The sequence below is a fragment of the Sinohyriopsis cumingii genome, chromosome 8, assembly GCF_028554795.1.
Source record: "Sinohyriopsis cumingii isolate HCF-2022 chromosome 8, ASM2855479v2, whole genome shotgun sequence".
NCBI lineage: Eukaryota > Metazoa > Mollusca > Bivalvia > Unionida > Unionidae > Sinohyriopsis > Sinohyriopsis cumingii.
In genome coordinates, this window is record NC_142968.1 from 15,145,912 (window position 1) to 15,167,940 (window position 22,029).

The 22,029-nt window shown below is 34.9% G+C and overlaps 1 protein-coding gene across 4 annotated transcripts; it reads right to left on the reverse strand.

Moving 5' to 3' along the window:
• Positions 1 to 44: 44 nt before the first annotated feature.
• On the reverse strand, positions 45 to 21,679 carry LOC149793027 (uncharacterized). Of its 4 annotated transcripts, none has more exons than XM_089966909.1 (3): positions 21,477 to 21,678; positions 3,541 to 4,116; positions 45 to 1,836 (listed from the first exon to the last, which is right to left on the reverse strand). In XM_089966909.1, exons 1-3 carry the CDS (start codon positions 21,520 to 21,522, stop codon positions 1,823 to 1,825), a joined length of 636 nt encoding a protein of 211 aa, XP_089823035.1. In that variant the 5' UTR covers positions 21,523 to 21,678; the 3' UTR covers positions 45 to 1,822. The 4 variants fall into 4 exon arrangements, with proteins under 4 accessions (XP_089823035.1, XP_089823034.1, XP_089823033.1 ...); XM_089966908.1 differs by lacking the exons at positions 45 to 1,836; positions 3,541 to 4,116 and adding exons at positions 8,720 to 9,349; positions 9,933 to 10,526 and having other exon boundaries at positions 21,477 to 21,679; XM_089966907.1 differs by lacking the exons at positions 45 to 1,836; positions 3,541 to 4,116; positions 21,477 to 21,678 and adding exons at positions 8,720 to 9,349; positions 9,933 to 10,526; positions 16,046 to 16,163.
• Between the last annotated feature and the right edge of the window lie 350 nt (positions 21,680 to 22,029).

Genomic DNA, 22,029 nt, shown 5'->3' on the forward strand with positions numbered 1-22,029 from the left:
TATATATGAAAATAAGAGTATTAAAAAAAATTCACACGCGCACATACAAGTGACTTTCCTTTTTATTGCAACAAAATACTCTCTTATGTAGGACTCTAAACAGAATAACATTTGTACACAGTGATAAAAGTTTGCATACAGTGTTAAAAGTTTGTACACGTGATAAAAGATTGTACACAGTGATCAAAGTTTGTACACAATGATCAAAGTGTTTTTATAAATAACTGTGATGTAACATTAGTCTTGGTAGACTAACGAGACTTCATCTATCTTGTAAGACCAATGAGGCTTTCACCTCTCTTGTAAGACCAATGAGACTTCGTTGCTCTTGTAAGACTACTGAGAAGTCATCTATTTTGTAAGGCCAGTGAGACTTCAACTGAGCATGCAAGATGTAAATTAAATTTAAAAAATTCGTTTTTCAAATACTAGAGACTATTTGGTATGGAATATGATAAATAATTAAAGTAGGTAAACATGATTTACATTCTTATCAACAGGAAAAACGACAACTGCAAGCATGTTTGATTTTGCTCGCATTTCAACTTTGCTTCCAATCATCTCACTAGCCCGGACAAATAATCGCACAAAGAGACTCATTGACCCTGAAAAATCATCGATACCTGTTTGAAGATAATATAACTTCATTTGAGTTATGTAGTTTTAAACCTTTTTTTAAAAAATTTGTTGTTTTGAATGATAACAAAAAGAAAGTATATTTTGAAAAGTGTAATTGAAATCGCACTATCTTTCATGTTTAAGTCTGAACTATATCAGGGTGATCGAAATCAATGGGCATGCATATTGAAATAAATGAGCACGTATGGGGTGTTAGCTCGAAGTCAATTGGCAATTATGGGCGGATATCTCGAAATCAATTAGCAAGAATCTCGAGGTCAATGAGCAATTATGGGCGGGTATATCAAAATCAATGGGCAAGTATCAACAAGAACAATATCATTAACATACTATTTCATTACAAAAGATGACTCCTGTAGTAGAGGGTGTTAAGATAACAAGCGCAATATTAAGAACTCGAGTCCAATTTCGAGGTCGAGGCGTTAGCTCAATAATTGTTATCTTCTGTCAATTAAGCCGACAGAACAATGAAAAAGTTAACTAATCACGTGATAAATGCTGGACATTTTTCGTTTGGATTTTTTAAAACATTGACATGCATCGTAGCATGCCTACTTTGTTATATATTGTTATATATTTATATACGTAGATCGTAATTGCATACCGTATATTCTTGGATAAAATGCCGTATATACGTGGATATATTATCGTATATAATGGGATATAAGCAGACTGTATATACTGAGATCTGCCGTCGCACATGCGCTGTCATACCTTGGCCTGTGAAGTTTGTTAGACTAATCATTAGAACATATAGACTCGGATCGACTATGCGACGACAGTCCATGTCGTTTGCTGCTGGACACAACATTTATGAGAGTATATACGGCATACAATAATTCTAAGTTTGGACGGATTTGACTAAGCTTTGGAAGTTTTATTTAGTAATAAGAAAGTTAGCAATCTTTCTACAGATGAGTATCGGTACCACACGAGTAAGGTTTATATCTCTAAAAGTTGAAGTTTCTTTGTTTTCTAAATAACAAAATTGTCGTTAAAATCAGGTACACTTATCATATAAAATAATATGTTATTATTCTTGAGATGTTAATATTGAAAGAATCAACAAAGGATTTTGCTGTGTGCTTCATTTCATATACAGTTTATAATATTGTGTCATCTCCCGCTGAAAGGGCAATCTTCATGCTTTTGTCACTGGTACAATCTGTTATTAAGGTCCTCCTCAAAACATAACGTCTGAAAAAAAGAAAATAAATCAATGCTTCTTTATGACATCATACACTATCTGGAAATGAACGGGAAATTGGGAGCCGTGGTGGTTCAATTGTTAGCGCGCGGGACTCAAGACCGAAAGGGAGCGAGTTCGAATCTTACGTTGGACCAGCCTGGGTCGGCTGTTATGGTCTGTCCAAGGGAAGACATTTTACTCCAATGGACTCGACACAAAATAATCTACTTGTGTTGCTGTGGGCACAGACAATATTTCCTTACGATACAATCCCTCTAGGACATCCTCCCTCCGTAAAATTGAACGATTTGAAATAACCCCCTCCACAAGTCGTAGTTTTTCCCGTTTAGAATTTTTTAAACCGCTCCAAGATTTTGGGACTTATTTGGTTTGGTCAGAGGAATACGAACTCCTATGTTAATCGGCATAAACGAGTTGCATCCGTTGGAAATAGAGCATTACTAAGATAAGGATGGAATAATTACTGAGGTTATTCTATTTGACCATTATTGGTTTTTTTTTTGGTTTTTTCTGAAGTATTCAAAAACTAAGCCATAATTTTGTCGGATAAACATGATATTCCGCATTTATATTCAATATGGGCCATATTGATGTGTCTTATTTCTTTTTTTTTTATCCCTCATATCCTGTTTAAAAAAATGCCAGTACCAGATTCTTTAGGCTTAGCCTGTAATGATAATATAATGAAAACAAGTCACAGGTAGAGATGTATATTCGTGACGATTTGAAGAAAAAAACAACAACTTAGAATGGGGAGTAATTATGTCCTATGTTTCAATTTGCTGGTGCTTAGGGTTGTCCAAGGGGGATTTTATCCTAGGGAGAACTATTCCTGGTCGGTGGGGGGGGGGGGAGAGTTTGTCCTGAGGGGATTTTGTCATATACCCGGTGCTGCTTTGCCATAAAGGCACCAAACCAAAACAAACATTAACATAAACGACATTAAGGAACACGAACTATAAAAACACGCAAATTTTTCTCAGTAATGATAACAACAGGATAATTTATTTCATTTGCACAAACAAGGCTTGTTCTATAAAATATTAAGTACGCAGTGGTTAAACCAAAAACCCAACTGTCAAATGATAATCGTCATTCCACACTCACGTTTTTTTTTAAAAATGTAAAGTATTTTCCAGTGTGTCATTAAAATGACTAAATTAAGTAAAAAATATATTTTTCTTATGTTATTTGAATAGTTAAAAGTATTTTTTTTTTGTTGTGAAAAGGGCTATTTTTAGCATGCAATATTTGTAGCCGTGGTCCTGAGTCGAAACGATTGCAAACAAAGCAGGTAAAGTGAGGTTGAAAATATAAAGGCGACCTGAAGTTGTGTTGCTTTTATATCGATCAGTGAATTGAAATTTTGCGAATTTAGGAACAAGCCAAAGATGTTCAAATGTTCAAGGCATAAAATATATTCGTGAGTGTCTCATTTCTTCAATTTTCAAAATAAAACTGAGCAAGGTCAAGCATGCAATAAGTGATTGCAAACGAAAATTAAACATTAAAAACAATTGTACAAAATATTTAAATAATAAATACATTTAATATGAATATTATTTATATTTGAAGTATTTAAACTAATAACATTTTCAAATGTGTTGAACGTTTTAAAAATTAATGTACTAAAGACAATACGCTTTTGCGTACGTCTAGACGCCCATCTCCCCGCAAAAAGTGAAACATACCCACAATCCTCAAGGATCTCCAATCCTTTGCACAGCATACTGGGTAGAAATAGACTCCAGACTTGCAAGATAGGTACTGGGACATAGGGCAGGAGCTTGGGTTATTTACGTTACACGGCATCTCACCGAATCGACTCGGTGTTTCTCGACACAGCATCATCGTCATCATGGCGCTGTTACCACCCATATTGTTATTATTGGCGTTACTTCCTCCTCCTCCTCCCATGTTAAATCTACCCATATTTTGCTGTCTATTGGTCATCCCGTTTCCGGGTAAGCCTCCACCACCACCGTTCATGTTTTCCATGTTTCCACCACCACCTCCACTTCCCATAGTTTCCATGTTTCCGCCACTGCCTCCTCCTCCTCCTCCCCCCATCATGTCGCTCATCCCGCCTCCACTTCCACCTGCATTACCGCCTCCACGTCTACCGCCACCACCACCACCTCCCATACCCCATCCCATGTCGGTCCCCATTCCTCCTCCCGTGCCTCCGGCAGAATTCATTTCCATCAACATCGCTTGTTGGGTGTCCATTCCCATCATCATGCCGGTGGGTATGTCAAGTTGGGCCCCTGAAATTGTAACAACGACAGCACTATGTAAAAATGTTTTCCATCAGTGTTTAAAATTCTTTTATTAACTGTCATCTCAGAAGGTACTGCATGACTCCTTTTCTTCCTGGTACATTGAAATAGGTCCATCTGGTTCATTCCCATTTCTTTCACTTTTTGATCCATAGTTATTCTCTCGGTTTCTCCCAGAGGTTCTGCAATTGATTTTGTACTTGTCTTCTTGGACATATTCGGTAAAGTGCCATACATAAAAAATTCGTCCGTATTTAGGGGGTAGCGTTAAAATTGTAAAACTGAACAAGAGACAAAGTCACAATCAAACGTCATTTCTTTACAAGAGTTTGCTGATATTGTGTTACCCAAAAAATTGTGTCAAGTAGTGATGCAACTAAGAAATGCAGGAATGTGAATTATTGAAAAGTCACTAGACATAACTTCAAGAATGGCCAAGTCTGACTCTGCACCTGAAAATGTATATTTTGTAATCTTTCTGAAGAAAGGCCGTATCTAAGTGTTCATCTGCTCCCCTAAAATCATCCAAAATAACAAAGAACAACAGAGCAAACTAAAACATAACCCTGCCAAAAAAAAAAAAAAAAAAATAAAACAAACAAAACCCCGACAAAAAACAAAAAACAAAGCAAAACAAAACAACCAAAGCCAATAAACTTACCAAGGATACGAAAGGACAGTATATGGCCATGTGCAGTATAAGTTGGAATAATTTAGCTATATTTTGACGATTTGCGCCTTTGTCTCTAAACATTTTATTGCGAAATTCTGAGTCATGATATGATATATTTTCTTTCAAGATGAAAGGTGTCCTCAGTTTTCATTCCATAATACTGATATTCCATCCCATAATACTGATATATTTCCATCCCATACTGCTAATATATTTCCATCCCATGAACTGATATATTTCCATCCCATAATACTGATACATTTCCATCCCACAATACTGATAATATTTCCATCCCATAATACTAATATATTTCCATCCAATTTAAGTGTCTCAAGTCGCACAAATATTCCTGATTTGAACACCTTCCAGTAATTTGACTTTCTTTCACGTTTAAAATAATCACAATAAGTTAAATACTTATATTAAAAGGTATTTCTCACATAAATAACAAATGAAATATTTAATATGAATCTCTGAGAAGAACTATAACTTTTGCAATACACAGGATCTTTCAGATATATATTGATAAAAGCATTCCCTACAGACAGCTACAGTGCAAGATTTATTTTAATTTATTACATATAAAACTATCTGCTTACTTGACCTGCATCAAAACTGCTACTTTGTTGTTCCCTCCTTGGAATTAAAATTAGACATCAATAAATTAGTTGGACGGATATTTTTCGTAATTGCTAAGATCAGTCATTTCTGGTAACGTTCTGTATTTAATGTGCGTTTTTATTATTCAGTAATCATGTGGAATTTTAAAATCGATATTACGTAATGATGGTATAGTAAAACTGAAGAAAAAATACAGATAACTAATCGTCCGTTTCATTATTTTAATTGGCAGTTCACGGATACAAAAATTGCAATAGTGTGATTGACGACGTATTAGTGCCAAACACCGATCTTTGTCTTATCGATTTGAATGATAGTCAAAACCTATGCGAACATCAAGATTGGCGTTAAGAACTAAACCTTTCTCCGTGAGTAAATGAGTATTTACTTACTCCATCCCTCGGCCGATAGGTTTTCTTGGTGAAAGTTAATATTTTAAGGAAAGAACCCTAGGTAAGATTAACTGACCAGTCAAAGATATTATATACTGTAAATCATAAATAATCGTGGGAATAATTGGTATCGTTTGTTTCGTACTAAAGGGACGATTTAGCTTAACAAACGTTGGTCGTGATGGATTATGTCGTGGGTATTTTGTTATCCACAGAGATGGTGGAGGGGGATATATGAATCTGAAAACTTGTAAATGTGTAAATGTGAAAAATACAATTTACGAAAAATGGGAGCCATGTGTTTTAAAGTTAACATGCTATTATTGTTCCAGTATCTTTGAAATGTCAATTTTGACAATGTAAAAGTCATGACGATTTTAATGGTCACATGCTGAAAATGAAACTATCAAGTGTCGGTACAATATCATCAACTTGTTTGAAATCCATTTATTTTTATAAAATATAAGTATAACGACTCATTTTTATAATCTATAAATTGTCTCCAACCCACAACACACACACACACACACACACACACACACACACACACACCGATGACAAGAGAATGCAAACAGCTAAGAACACAGATTCTACTGTCCTATTTTTGCATGAGATTGCTAACTGCTAGGAACGCAGTCAACAGCTATATTTTTACCAAGAACGCTGCATACAGTCCTGTTTTTGCGTGAGAGTTTGCTAACTGCAACTACCCCCCCCCCCCAAAAAAAAAAAAAAAACTGTCTATGGTCTTACTTTTACATTAGAACTTTCATGGAGCTATAAGTTCATTTTATTTAATTGTTCGTTTATGTACAAGAAGAAAAGTCAATATTTACTGAATTTTGAAATTCATATTTGTTATTGAACAGATGAACACATTACTGATTGTGAGATCTTTTGTAGTGGTGGAGGTTGAAAAGGGCAATAATTCCAACCACTGGTGAAAATGTGAAGTCGACTGAGCTCCCCTCATATAATTACTGTACAACCATCTTAAACATGTGAAATCAACGGAGCTTTCTTTATATAATTACTATACAACCATCTTAAAAACGTGAAGTCAACGGAGCTCCCCTTATATAGTTACTTTTACAACCATCTTAAATGTGAAATCAACGGAGCTCTCCTTTTATAATGACGTATACAACCATACATAAAATCTCAAGAGTTCTAGTAAAATTATTAATAAAAAACATTAATCTGCAGTGAAGATATACCATTTCTAGGTCAATCTCAGTTATTTACCCCATTCTTAACGCTTTAAGTTATACCATTTCTAGGTCAATCTCAGTTATTTACCCCATTCTTATCGCTTTTCCGTCGAGAAGTAAAGTTTTTATTACTGAACTATGTAAAGGAGTGAAATACGCATGTATTCACCGATTATTCGCAAGCATTGACGGTGAAGAACATAAATTCCTCGTCTCCCACCACCACACCCAACAAGAAATAATATGGATATCTTTGTCTGACTGTGACTGATAGAGCTAGGAAAAAGTTCGCCCTACATCATGAATTTTTACACGCTCTGTTTGCAAAGTTTAGGTTTGTTACACTGAACGAACAAAAGTTGCCCTACATTCATGGAATTTTTACAGGCACTGTTTGTAAAGTTTAGCTTTGCTTAAGAGCAATACCAGACGAAACATGTACGACACTAGCTTTTGTGAGCCCCCCCCCCCCCCCAAATAACGTGTGAAATCATCGTACAAATAAAACAAAGGAGAAAAAGCGTAGAGATTGACGTATTGTACTTATGTCGCTCGCAGATATTGTAGTAAATACGTTAAATACTTGAGAAATGTTTTTATTCATGCTCAATAGTCTTTAGAATATACTGTATGACAAGTATAATACTGCGATCCAATACAAGTATAATATTACAATCCAGTACAAGTATATCATTACTATATCGTACAAGTAGAAACTGCATATTCCTCCAGTGTGGTACATTGACCTATTCAAAGAGATCAAAACAACGCTGGTGTGAAACAATTACAGATTATCTGGTATAAAGCTTGCCGAAAAAACACCCACAACGTGTTTTAAGTGAATTACATATTATGAATCAGAAAATGAGAATTATTATGCCAAGGACTTCAAACGAACCGAAGTCGTTCTCCATTTTTACAAATGCACAAGAGTATTTATAGATATTCAAAGGGATACGAGTACATCTGGGCGTTGAAATGTATACGAGTACGTGTTGGACGTTGAAATGTATACGAGTACGTGTTGGACGTTGAAATGTATACGAGTACGTGTTGGACGTTGAAATGTATACGAGCACGTGTTGGACGTTGAAATGTATACGAGTACGTGTTGGACGTTCCGATGTAAAAAGAGTACTTCTGGACGCTTGAATAAAACTACAAGTACGTCTACACGTTCAATATACAGTTGTACTTCCAGACGTTCCGACTTGTAATACAACTTCTAGAAATTAGACGTTCAATGTACAGGCGTACTTCAAGACTTTCTATGTACAGGTGTACTTCAAGACGTTCAATTTACAGGTGTACTTCATTCAAGACGTTCAATGTACCAGTGTATTTCAAGACGTTAAATGTACAGGTGTACTTCAAGACGTTAAATGTACAGGTGTACTTCAAGACGTTCAATGTAAAGGTGTACTTCAAGACGTTAAATGTACAGGCGTACTTCAAGACGTTCAATGTAAAGGTGTACTTCAAGACGTTCCAGTGTACAAGACATTGACATAGACACATCATTCTTACTTTCTCATGATTTATTTTCTCAGGAAATATTTGAAGACAAAATATTTGAGATGCTATATTAAGTTTCATCTTGGGTACAATGCCACTTTACGCTAACTAGACTGAAGAGGCGGGAAATGTTAAAGAATCTGAAAGGGAGCGAAATACACGAACAACCGTCAACAGTCAACGTTGCAACCTTTTAATGAATATCTTCAATAATTGCCCTAGTCAGGGTTGTAGTAATCCAAACTCTTATATTGTAGACCTTTGCCTTTCAAAGAAGGTGCATTAGCAAAATTTTAAACTGTGCATAAATTTCAAATATACAGGCACACTAAGGAACGCATGGAATTACATTGTGTTACAAACAGTCGTTTATCTTCCCATTTATTTCTATATAAAAGCAAAGAAATGTTTAAAGAATGTCACGAAATGAGATCATGAACTATTTATCAACCCAAAAAATTCATGTGATAAATGAAGCAATTACGACAAGATTGTTAATTTTTTGTCTCTTGGAAATGTGAAATATGTTTATATATGGGAATGATACAAGATAATTCACTTATACATATTCACAAATAAACCATATATTTTCAAATCAATAGTTTTTGAATGATGACTCGTGCACTATTCATCAAATATCCTGTACGAGACTAAGTCTTCCTTTACAAACGTGAACACACGATGTAACTTCATCCTGCATGTTGAATGTTTTCCTGTACAATTTGTCATCCGCAGTCGAGCATCATCCGAATCATCAAAATGTGTCACTGCCTTAGCTTCTTTATCCAAGTTTCATTAAAACATTACGTCTGAAACAGAAAAGACAACTTGTTTTATAAATATTCTTCATCAGTTGCCATTGCCACCCCATTTTAGGCAAACATTTTGATCACCATGACATTTGTAACCTTGTACATGGAAGAGGCTACAAAAAAGATCATCGCCTTTATATATATATATATATATATATATATATATATATATATATATATATATATATATATATATATATATATATATATATATATATATATATATATATATATATATATATATATGTTGTTGCATATGTAAGCTGACGAGCTGATCATCTTTTTTTTGGTGGCTACAGAAAGGGTTAGGAAACAACGGATCAAAACTAGAAACCAGTCAACTTACAGAAATAGCAATTGCGACATCATATACTTTAAATTTTCGGCTGCTAAAACAATGGTTTTTATAATAAATCAGATAATTTTATTAGGCAATAAATCAGCATAATTATTAATTATGTGAGGAATTTCTTATCTTTTAACTGATTTATACATTTGCAAATAAGGTTGGAAAGACCGAATCATACTCAAATGTACAAAGCTTTTTTGCGACTTCTCACTTTGGAATTTTAATACTTGCCCACAATCCTCAATGATCTCCAATCCTTGGCGCAACAAACTGGGTAGAAATAAACTCCAGACTGGCATGTCAGATACTGCGACATCGGACAGGACTGAGGATTATTTAAATTACATGGCAGTTCTCTAAAGCGACTCGGTGTCTCTTGACAAAGCAGCATGGACATCATTGTGCCACTTCCACCCATATTGTTGTTGCTGCTCCCCCCTCCTCCTCCTCCGCCTCCTCCCATGTTAAATCTGCCCATATTTTGCTGGGTGTTAAAACTCGGCCTGTTGAACCTATTACCCCTATCGTTTACGCCTCTGTTTCCACCTCCACCTCCGCTAGGTGTTTCCATGTTTCCACCACCACCACCACCACCACCGCCCATGCCGTCTCCTGCACCCCCCATGTTTCCACCACCACGTGTACCGCCTTGTCCACCTCCTTGACCAAATTCACTACCACCGCCACCACCACTCATTCCTCCTCCCATGCCATCCATCCCTCCTCCAGTCCCTCCACCCGTGCCTGATCCGGAACCCATAAACATCATTGCTTGCTGGGGTTCCATGCCCATCATCATAGCGGTGGGGATGTCAAACTGGGCCCCTGAAATAAAGGAGAAAATTATCAGATATAGGTAAAGAAGAGATGCGCCAAACTATTACTTGGACTCCCAGAGAAGTTTGTATGACGCCATTCGTTAAAAATCATTAATAGTCCTTGTTCTAATTTACACCAAAGACTAACTAAAGAGTTTGATATGGATTGCACAAAGATATCATCTCTCAATAAAACTCTGTTGTTTAAATATTCGACGATAATTACAGAGAGCGTGCATGAAAAAATAATAAAAAATTACTGAGAGCTACTATAACAAACGAAGTGCACGTGTTTGTCCTCAGGACGAGTGAGAAGGATTATTATATACCTCAACAATTTTTTGTCTGACTAATTTGATGATTATCATACTTAACGGAGAAGATTCACCAGGGCTTTAGATTAATGTGCTTCTCCCAAAAAGAGGAGTGTATACAGAAAGAACGAATATTTCTTTATAAAGAGGTAGAAAATGCATTCAAGACAATGTGCCGTTAATAACGCCATCATCTGCCTCAAGTTACAAAGATTATGAAAACTTGTTCGAATCTTGTTCGAGAGTGTATTTTGTCAGTGTCGTGTCTGAAATCCTGTTCATCTCTTGATCGAGAGCGTATGTCTTGCCTGAAAACCCGTTCAATTCTAGCTCGAGAGTGTATATTGTCAATGTCATGTCTGGAAACCTGCTCACCCCTTGTTTGAGCGTGCATGTCATGTCTAAAAAACCTGTGAAACTCTGGTTAGAGGGAATATGTTAATGTCATGCCTGAAAACCTGTATAATTCTGGTCCTTGAGGATAATTTGTCAATGTCATCTCAAGTGACATTTTAATCCAAGCAATTTCCTGATTTTCAAATTTGGCCTAAATCAAGACAACTAGAAAAAGACAACCATGTGGCCTAAATCACGACAACTAGAAAAAGACACCCATGTGGCCTAAATCACGATAACTAGAAAAAACAACCATGTGGCCTAAATCACGACAACTAGAAAAAGACAACCATGTGGCCTAAATCACGACAACTAGAAAAAGACAACCATGTGGCCTCAATCACAACAAGAAAAAGACAAGCACGTGGCCTATATCACGACAACTAGTAAAAAAATCAACCATGTAACCTAAATCACGACAACTAGAAAAAGACAACCATGTGGCCTAAATCACGACATCTAGAAAAATACAACGATGTGGCCTAAGTCATGACAAATAGAAAAATACACCCATGTGGCCTAAATCACGACAACTAGAACAATACACCCATGTGGCCTAAATCACGACAACTAGAAAAATACACCCATGTGGCCTAAATCACGACAACTAGAAAAAGACAACCATGTGGCCTAAATCACGACAACTAGAAAAATACACCGATGTGGCCTAAGTCACGACAACTAGAAAAAGACAACCACGCACAAATGAAGTCATCTTTTTACAAGCAGCACATTTTCATTTAAATATTTTTTTCTTCATTTTGCTCATTAGTCTACAATTACTATTAAAACAAAGAAATATCCGGGGTATAATTTACAGTTACACCAATTGACAGAAAAACAAAGATGGTTATATTTCTCATCCATTCGTAGATCGATATAAATATATATAAAGGTCGATATAAAAAGATATAAATGTCGATATAAATAGATATAAAGGTCGATATAAATAGATAATAAAGGTCGATATAAATATATAATAGATGTCGATATAAATATATATAAAGGTATATATAAATGGATATAAAGGTCGATATATATAGATATAAATGTCGATATAAATAGATAATTAATTAAGGTCGATGTAAATAGATATAAAGGTCGGTATAAATAGGTATAAAGGTCGATATAAATAGATACACAAAATCATCAGTCAAAGTTGAAGACAACAAGTCAAACATAAGATATTTTCAAGCTTTGATTCCAGTAGAAGGTTATGTAAGTTTTGTAATTTCGACACTTCTTGTGTTTATTGTTTGTCTTGTCTCTCTTTTGTGTTTGCCTTGAAAAAGACTTATCGTTGAAAGCGCTGAGGTTAATATATATATATATATATATATATATATATATATATATATATATATATATATATATATATATATATATATATATATATATATATATATATATACAGTTGTGAAAACATTGTCAAATAAAAAACAATCGGTTTTAAATAAATTGTTAAATATTTCACTTAATAAAACAACACAAACTATTTTGTGTTTTTATAGACTTTGAAGACATAGTTTGAAGTCCAATAAAAGCTTTGATGTGAATCTCCATTTACTAAAATAATATTCTTATGAAATCTAGATGTTCTATATAACGCCAAACAGTATTTCCCACAGCATACTTACTGCGGTTGGCTATTTTAGTAAACTTAAGTATGACAAGATTTTTTTATATATATAGAGTCTGTAAATAATATTAAAAAGAAGCAACGGAAATTCAAAAGAAATTTCAACCATGCAGACTCCTTTCAAAACACAGAGACGTGCCAAACATGACGCAACCTGTAAATTATGACGTCAACTTGTGTAAAAGCACTTAATGTTCTGGCTTACAAAAGAATAACTAACAGCTAATAGTGGCACTCACCTGAGTCTCAGTACTTTGTGAAATGGCCTTTGAAATTTATAACTTCTTGATGTCTTCCGGTTCTGGTGTTGGACAAAGCTTTGATGTTGTCTGTGATGGCGGACGATCATATTGCCCGCACCTCCACCATCATTTCTTCATGAATGCTTTCTTCGTACGTGGATTCTGGAATCCCAATTTCAAGATTATACCAAAGTGAGGTGATGGTGATCGCCATTCGAGATCTTCCACGCTGTTTTACCGTTTTTAGACATGATACCCAGCAGATGTTTGGCAAGATGCATTATAATCAAAAAGATCTAAATATCAACTGACCAACAATATGAATGTAACGTCTTGATGCGCGTTTTTATATTGACGTTTCCAGCAGTTTAGGCTCAAGTAGCGATTCCATCTTTCTCGATACAGCGCACTGCAAAGCACTCATCCTGACGTTATTTTCCCAGAATCACATGTCCTCTAGGTTCTAAACATTTTCATTGTTTTTCCACGTGTATATCTGGATTTCGTCAACAATGACGAACTAGGTTTCATAGGAAAATAAAAATGCTTACTTGGTTCAAGATGATTCGACTTTGAGCAGTCTCTTAACTGGCACTGCTTCAGTTGATTTTCCATGTGGTTAAAAGCTGATGCAGTTTGTGGTTTCTTGACCCAGACTTTCTGGAAAGCCATCATAGCTCTCATAATGCAGCGAACGTTGAACTGTTCCCATTGTTGCTTTACAAGATGCATAACAAATATTACTGTCATTTTTCGTACAATGAGATTTCGCAATCACATCCACAGTCGTTTGCTGTTTATGAGTCTTGCAATAGTAAACAAACTGACACTGTTCCATTCCTTTAATGTTTCTGATAGTTCTATAGCTAACTGTCACTTTCCTTAAAGGAAATTCATCTAATCTGCCATCATTTGCCAGAATGGGTTATTAAAGGAATTTTTGACAAGCATTACACTCTTTTCCTAATGGATGGAAACGCAAAATTATTCCGAAATTTTGTCTCGATGCATTTTTGTTTGCGTTTTGGATTGGCATATAGATTAAAGTAATCTTAATGGCTCACAGTTAATCACGGGATTGATGTCGCAAAGGTTGCATCATTTTTGGCACGTCTATATAGTTCTGTTTCTTCCAAAAATGACCAATATAATTCGCTGTATGTCTAAGCTCTTTCGTAAGTTCTTGTTGAAAGAATTAACATATGTGGCGTTTTTTTATATTGGCGTGAGAACAAACTTAAGCTTATATGCGTTATTTATTGCGCTTGCGTGATAAAAGTAGTTCAGGAAGATATTAATAGACAAATCCTTACGCTTAACTGTCTCACTGACGAAATATTGACTTAAATCCCCGAAGAAATGTTTCCTTAAATAAGTCTTATGTTGAAATGGTTTCTGAAGTATTTTAAACTCGAAAATTCTAAAGGAAAATCTTGCAGCTATTGCTTGGGTTTCCAAAATGTTTGACATAATTGCGATTTGCAAAGCCTGGTTTGATATTTCGGATATGTTTATCAATTTGCAAGTAACCAGTGTTTTAAAGTGACGAAAGTGAGAGAATAATTTCTTGATATCATTCACACACACACACACACACACACATCTCTCTATCTCTCTATCTGTCTGCATGTGTGTGTGTGTGTGTGTGTGTGTGATGTCATGAAAGTATTGTATGGCTGGCATAGTTTGAAGTATGTTTGTAAAAGTCTATCATAATGTTGCAATTCAGAGACGAAAGATAGAAGCATCGAAATGGATCGTAATGTTAGATGATACGATGAAGCCTGGTTGTCCGAATAGTTCTGATGTCTCACCGTACAATTTTCAAAGTAAAATATACACTGTCAAGCAAACACATTTTCGCATACGTCTACAAAACGTCATTCTTGACACAATTTCCTCATATTTTGTGAACGATTTTTGAAGACTTTAATTTATTCCAAAAAAGGTACACAAATTAAATCTCAAAGATTCTGTGACATTGTTGAAATTCCTTATAAGTATCATTTATGTTATGATATATAATTAAAGACAACAGACAGAACGTTATAATAAACACAGCACACTTTTAAGATTTTAGAATTCTTATTTTGGATCTAACATTTTAAAGCTAGGCGGTTCCTCTATGCATATATTTTGGTCTCATTGCTCCAATTAATTATCCAAGAAGATAATTTTCTCGCAATTAAGATTGTTCAGGGGTTGACACATTATTATTATTTACATTGAACGAATTATATCGGACTTTCTTAATTCTATCGACTTGAAGACTATTATGTCCTTATTTTCTATTTTGCACGGAAATGGTCAAAATTATTTGAAACGCTTAAGTCAGCGCTATAAGACTGTTTGTGTTATTTTTATTCAATTTACAAACTGGACCAAAACATGACCCGATACAATCAACATGATTAGGTTGTTCATAATCTGTTCCAATCACACATTAAATTATGAGCACGCAGACAGGGCTGGTTTAATTTACCGTGAATCAAGGGCCTTAACCAGTAGTCGTTTAACTATATTACATAGATCGACTTTTGAGCAATATACCTCAATTTATTGTCGAGAAGGCAAGGTCGTTACTCTAGTAATGCGAGTTGTAGAATCCGACCTGTGATATCAGTTAGACTTAAGAAACCCGGACAAAACTCACTGTAGCAACCAATCACTTACTACATAAATATTGTTACTTGGTTATTCAGGTCATATCATAGTTTGTTATTTAATTATTTCATGTTTATTTACTTATTAATTAAAAAATGGAGCAATTCAAAACGCTTCTTATTTTTTTCTTTTTGAAAAAGGATACAAAATATCAACAGGAACAAAGTCGGTCCTCGTGGTAAAGTAATCAGAATGAACAATGACAGTTTGATTTTCTTCTGAATGAGGACATCTATCCGGGAAGTGGTGTCCATACAGTAATGAAAATTACATGTAATTTGTATTCTGATGGTTGCACTTCTTGGATCACGAATCATTAGAATAAACGTCTTGTACCGAAAGTGCCCATGTATCACTGAACCACAAAGCGACATGTAGGAACACTAAAATTGTTTCAGTTTTCAAGATCGCGCTATGTGCGTCGTATATCACTGTCATCGTCGACAGTACCGAACTGTATATGGCACAGTCTTCATGAAAAATGCTATATTTTCTGAGTTGTTCGTGTCAGATAGAAAAACTATATCTTTCACATGAAATGCAAATTATCTTATTTTTGTTCTCTCAACAATGGGCGAGCCATAAAAGGTATAATTACATAATTATGGAAGATGTAAATTGCACATGCCGTGCCAGACAAAAAAATTAAGGTGTCTTTAGAAAAACAACAAAAAGAAAACATTTGAATAACTCTAAATCTAGTACAATACTAAAAAGAATAAATCTAATTTTTACCCAGACAAAATATATACATTTTAGTGATTTTATTGTTTTTATCCCACATAAGAGAAACATTTATCCCTGAGACTTCAATAGACAACCGTCATTACTGTCTTATGAGAAAGATTTTTTTTTTTCAAGATATGTGAAAAATATCAAAAGAAATTGAATTGTTTGCAAGGCAAGCTTTTGTTTTACAAGTGTTGATATAAATGCGAAACCATGCATATGCTTAAAATAAGAACTATTACTTTTATTTTGTGTCCTGTTTTTAAATTGAATCTTATTTTTTAACATATTTTGATACATGAATAGTTAAAGACATCGCATCTTTTATTTGCACGCATTGTTGATTTAATTTTGAGAAAACGCTTTGAACTTCTCAGTCTTTTATGAAAATCGAAAAGCGCAATCTACTAATTTTTCGGCAATTGGAATACATTCGACCTTCACGAGAAATTTGACCTTCACGAAATATTTGACTTTTACGAGACATTTGACCTTTAGTCTTATCGGTTTAGATCAGCTGAAGGTCCTGCCCATTTCAGACAAAGGGAGCTGTTCTCTTTGTACCATAGAAAATTGTTTGCATTTTTCCATACAATAATTACCGCGTGTTCAGTACAACATCAGCAGTAGGAAATCGATATTTTTTTGAATGGGAAAGAACTTTAGCAGTAATAACAATATCAAGATAGAGTTATAGTTTCAATGTATTACAATAATCTCATAATAACCATTATTTTAAGCTAAAATGCAAAGAAACCTTCCTCTGTTGTCAGAAATGGACAAAGACTTCATTTATAAAGAAGTTATCTACAGGTAATAACGTTTTTTGTTCTATGATAAGTACGTTTGCTTTATTATGAAAAAAAATATAATCTAATTTTTTCACTGACAGAAAGTATACATTTCTTATAAATCTGTAGTGGAAGATGCTGTCCATAAACTGATAGATACGAGTTTCTTGAGTTGTAAATGCAACGGTTCTCGCATAACGCTTATTTCAAAGTATCATCATAATGAAAAAAGAAGGTAATAGCGGAAGAGGCTTGTAAACCATGCAATGTCGACTGGTTTGCGTTAGGTATAAATGTATCTGGAAACAAAATAGATACAACTGTTTCTAGTAGTTCGAATCTGTAACGTTTATAGTTGTTCTAAAAGATACACTCAAAACTCAAATATCATTTACACAAACTTATTAAACAATAGGTATCTACAATAAAAAATAATTTTGGAAGCATCAGAGTATGCCGTCCGACACAGCTTTCATTTAAACTTCTTGTCATGTGTGTGTATATATATATATATATATATATATATATATATATATATATATATATATATATATATACATACATACATACATACATACATACATACATACATACTACCAATAAGTAGATATTTTACGTGTATGGTGCACGATCGTTGGCCCAAAAAGAGAAAAAGATGACGTGGAGCACAATATCCTTCCCTTTAAACTAAAGAAATACAAAACCAATCACCATCACCCAACACACACACACTCGCACGCGCGCGCGAATAAGAAACAGCAAATATAGCGTAACTTGACCTATAGCATAAAGACAATCACAAACTGCAAGGTAAATTATATTGCATAGTGACATGCGAGGTTAAATATGGAAACATACAAATGGCAAATGTCTTTGTTTTCTACGACGACCCAAATAATACGGGGCGAAACCTTATTCATATGCTTCGTATGTGCCTTTGATTGAAAAGCAAAAACGACAGCTGAATCATGTCACGCAAATATCTTTCAAAGACCAACGGGCAATAGTAAGTGAAATGAAAACCAAACTGCTGAAGAAGACATAATCTCGATCTAGGACTATAAAGAAAATGCAATTCAAAAGAGATAGCACCTGCTGAAATAGAAATTTGTTCCCCAAATTGTTATTTCTCGATTTAAGTAAATTTGAAGGACACGGATGATAGAAAAATGGATGAATGCAAAACATGGAGAGCAAAATGTAAGGAATAAAAGCTAGAACATTTATCTGAAATCATCGTAAAAATTCCATCAATGATCACATTTCTTGGGTTCTCTTGGCGGGAAGCAAAATTAATGTTTGGAAAGAAAATATCAATTATTGTAACTTTCAACTTGAAACCCTGTTTGTGGCACGTGCAAGCATTCTGTTTACACGGATTATACCTTGCATCATTCTTTAATTCATCAAAAAATATAATTTCAGGAAAGTCTCAAACTTTAGTCTTAAAAAATCTTGAAATATAACTGTAACATGCTATTTGATCCCAAAATAAATTGGATAATCTGGAAAATGTTTTATCCATGATCAATGAAGGGACCGAAACGGAACAAGTACATTACTTCGTCAACAAGGCTAGTAAACCCACAAATACCAGAATTTGATGACGTAAAAGTACAAACATCGAAAAATAAATAAAATTAAAAAAAAAAAAAAATGGTAGGCGATTCTGTTCAACGAGGAGCATGAGTTCTCACTATAGAAATCATTCCAAGGACAATGTGGCAGAAAATTTGTTCTGAATCCGACGGAACTGAGCTCGAGACGCGTGGTTATATTATTGTAAGATTTCAAAATATTGTACGAAAAGAAGTCTAATTGCAGGGCTCTTAATTCTGTCATGTAGGGAGCATAAACGATAAACATCGAGCTTGGCGTGGATCCATTGAAGTTAAATGCACGCACAGTTATCGGAAGCCTATAACAGGTAGAAAGACAAATTCTTGTGGAATATTAAACACTGTAAAATGACATTCTTGTGGAATATTAAACACTGTAAAATGATGCGGAAAATATACAGTAACTAATTTGCAGGCGATTACAAGGAACATATTTTATTGCCATAAATGTTGACAAATGGGATAGGAGCACGAGTTCTCACAAATTCGAATGAGCCCTTCCCCGCAGGAAGTTATGTAAATTCTGTTGAAACATATATAGCAATTAGTTTCAGTGGCGGTGCGAGGGGACTTGGGGTAGGTGTGATGCGGTGAACCCCTCCTCCCCGCGCCAGCTTTTTGTCATCTGAATGTTACATAGTATTTCACCTACGACGTAGTGTAGCGTGGTCAGTTCTTCATTAGACTTATATGTAAGACGGGGACGGAGAGGGTAGCCATTGACGTAATCACTGTTCTCTGTAGCAAAGAAAGGGCGACACCAAATAACATTACGTTGCCCATGGGCGCCTTGTACATAACTCGAGTAGTGTTTGGCTGGGATATGATTTTCAAAAAAGGGCGATGACGTCACCAAAACAAAACAAAAACACGAAATAAAAAACAAAATTATCAGTACACAAAGTCTACTACACGAAATTTCGACCACCCAGTCATTCTCGACATCGTGAAGCAATTGATGGTGCAATAAATCTGGCATGTTCGGAGGAAAGTACGTGATTCATTTCGCAGATTTGTACAAGTAGTTACTGATTGTGGTTAGGGGAATGTGGAATTACGTACACGCGATACCACTTTTAGTGTCCTTCACGATAGTTGCAGACCAGAAATAAAGACAAATGAACAATGATCAGTCTGTGTATTCAATAAGCCCCTCTCCACTTTCCCCAGTCCGGAAACAAAATAATCTTTTTTGCGACATCACAGAGTTCGTCGCAACGAAAATAAATTCACTGTACTATGAAGAATCAAAATAAAAGAACTTATGCTATCAGGACATCGCCAATTAAACCTGGCAGCTTATTTTTAATAAGCCTTTGACTTATTGGGATTTCGCCAATTAAACATAGCAGGTGCTTTTCAATAAGCTTTTGACTTATCAGGACTTCTATTAAACTTGGCAGGTGCTTTTCAATAAGCTTTTGACTTATTGGGACTTCGCCAGTTAAACCTGGCAGATGCTTTTCAATAAGCATTAGACCAATCGGGACTTTCCTTATTAAACCTGGCAGATGCTTTTCAATAAGCTTATGACTTATCGAGACTTTGCCAGTTACACATGACAGGTGCTTTTCAATAAGCTTATGACTTATCCGGACCTGGTGAAATTAATACAGAAGGTGTTTTTCAATTCACAACAGATTGATTGAACAGTAATTTAATTCAATACCGTGTCATTGCATTGTAACATAAAAAGGGATCACATAACATCACAGCATAGAATTACAAATGTATTTTAAGAACAGATTTTTGCTGTTCCAAAGTTCACATTTGCAGCTGTAAGCAAAATAGCACGTTAAGGTCCCCCCCCCATTTCTATAGTTATCATTTTCACGTACGCTTATTGCCATTATCTATTCTAAATATCATAAATATTCCACAAATCAAGAATTCGCCTGCATGACTGCAATCCAAGTGAAATAAAATGCGTGAGAACGAATGTTGTTAATATACGAAACGTGTATTTTCCTAAATAATCTAATTAAATATATATAGTTTTAATGTGTTAGTGCTATTTTTATTATTGCTGGATTTGTCGAAATTTACGCTTTATACACCTTTGTCCAAGCTTTATACATTTGTTTGTTGGATAGATACGAACTTTTTTATTTCCTAAAATCTGTTTCTTAGCGATGTGTTTCCCCGTCTTTGACGGGCTAGACGACTTTTCTTTGCCGTTGTAAAACTCTCAGAAAAAACGTTGGTTTCCTGCATGGAATTTTCTGACGAAACATAAAAATAAGAAATCTGTTTGCCACAACGGATTTAACGGCAGACATAAAAGGGTATTTTACCACCAAGTTCATCGGCTAAAGCTTCCACCGCCTTAATAAAGCACACGCAATTCAAAGGTAACTATGCAAACATAATGTTGAGACATCTAACCTAAATGCACACATTTAGAGGCAAAAATGTTTTTGGTTCTTAATACGTTAGCAGCTACACTAATCTAATTATCCATATAAAGTAAATCATGCCAGCTGTTCCATCCCCTATATTTGCTAATTCTGGATGATTTGGAGCTTAATTTGATGGCTGTTTTTGTGAATACTGGGATACTTACTTGCTATCCCAGTCCAAAGGGCTAGAAACATCAATGTGAGGTACATTTTCCTGTATTCCTGTATACCCAAGGAGGATCTGTGTTCGTCTTCCAAGGTTTGAGCCGCGTTCAAATAACAGACCAGCTGTTGTGTTTTACAGGAGACCTGCTCCCGGTGAATGTTTGTGTCTCTCCGACAACTGGTTAATTGAATAATTAATTATACACGTAATTAACTTACTTAAAATTTATGCAGATTAGGTCATTAAGAAGAACGTGTGTTAAGCACGTCTTTCTTAATGACCCAATGTGCATAAATTTAAAGTATAGCTCTGCCGCCAAGTTATTTACATCATGTCTCTTTGTCCAACTTTTTTTCTCCATCAAAAGCTTAAGTGGCAAATAAAATACAAGGAAAATGAATTCTTCAGTAAGGGCCCTCTTAATAACGTGTCACATTTTGAAGCCCATGTAGGCTTCCTTTTATGGAGGAAAGGAAAAGAACTGCATTATCATAAGCAAAGCTGTGGTCTATACTCACGTTTTCATGGGGTATTAGTCATCTAAAAGTTAA

What these genes read in the sequence shown, in the direction of transcription:
- LOC149793027 (XM_089966907.1), bottom strand. Translation starts at nt 16,148, where the DNA reads ATGTCGCTTTGTGGTTCAGTGATACATGGGCACTTTCGGTACAAGACG. An exon ending in CATCAGAATACAAATTACAT is followed by an intron (nt 10,527 to 16,045) that starts GTAATTTTCATT and finishes CCTTTATTTCAG; the next exon opens with GGGCCCAGTTTGACATCCCC.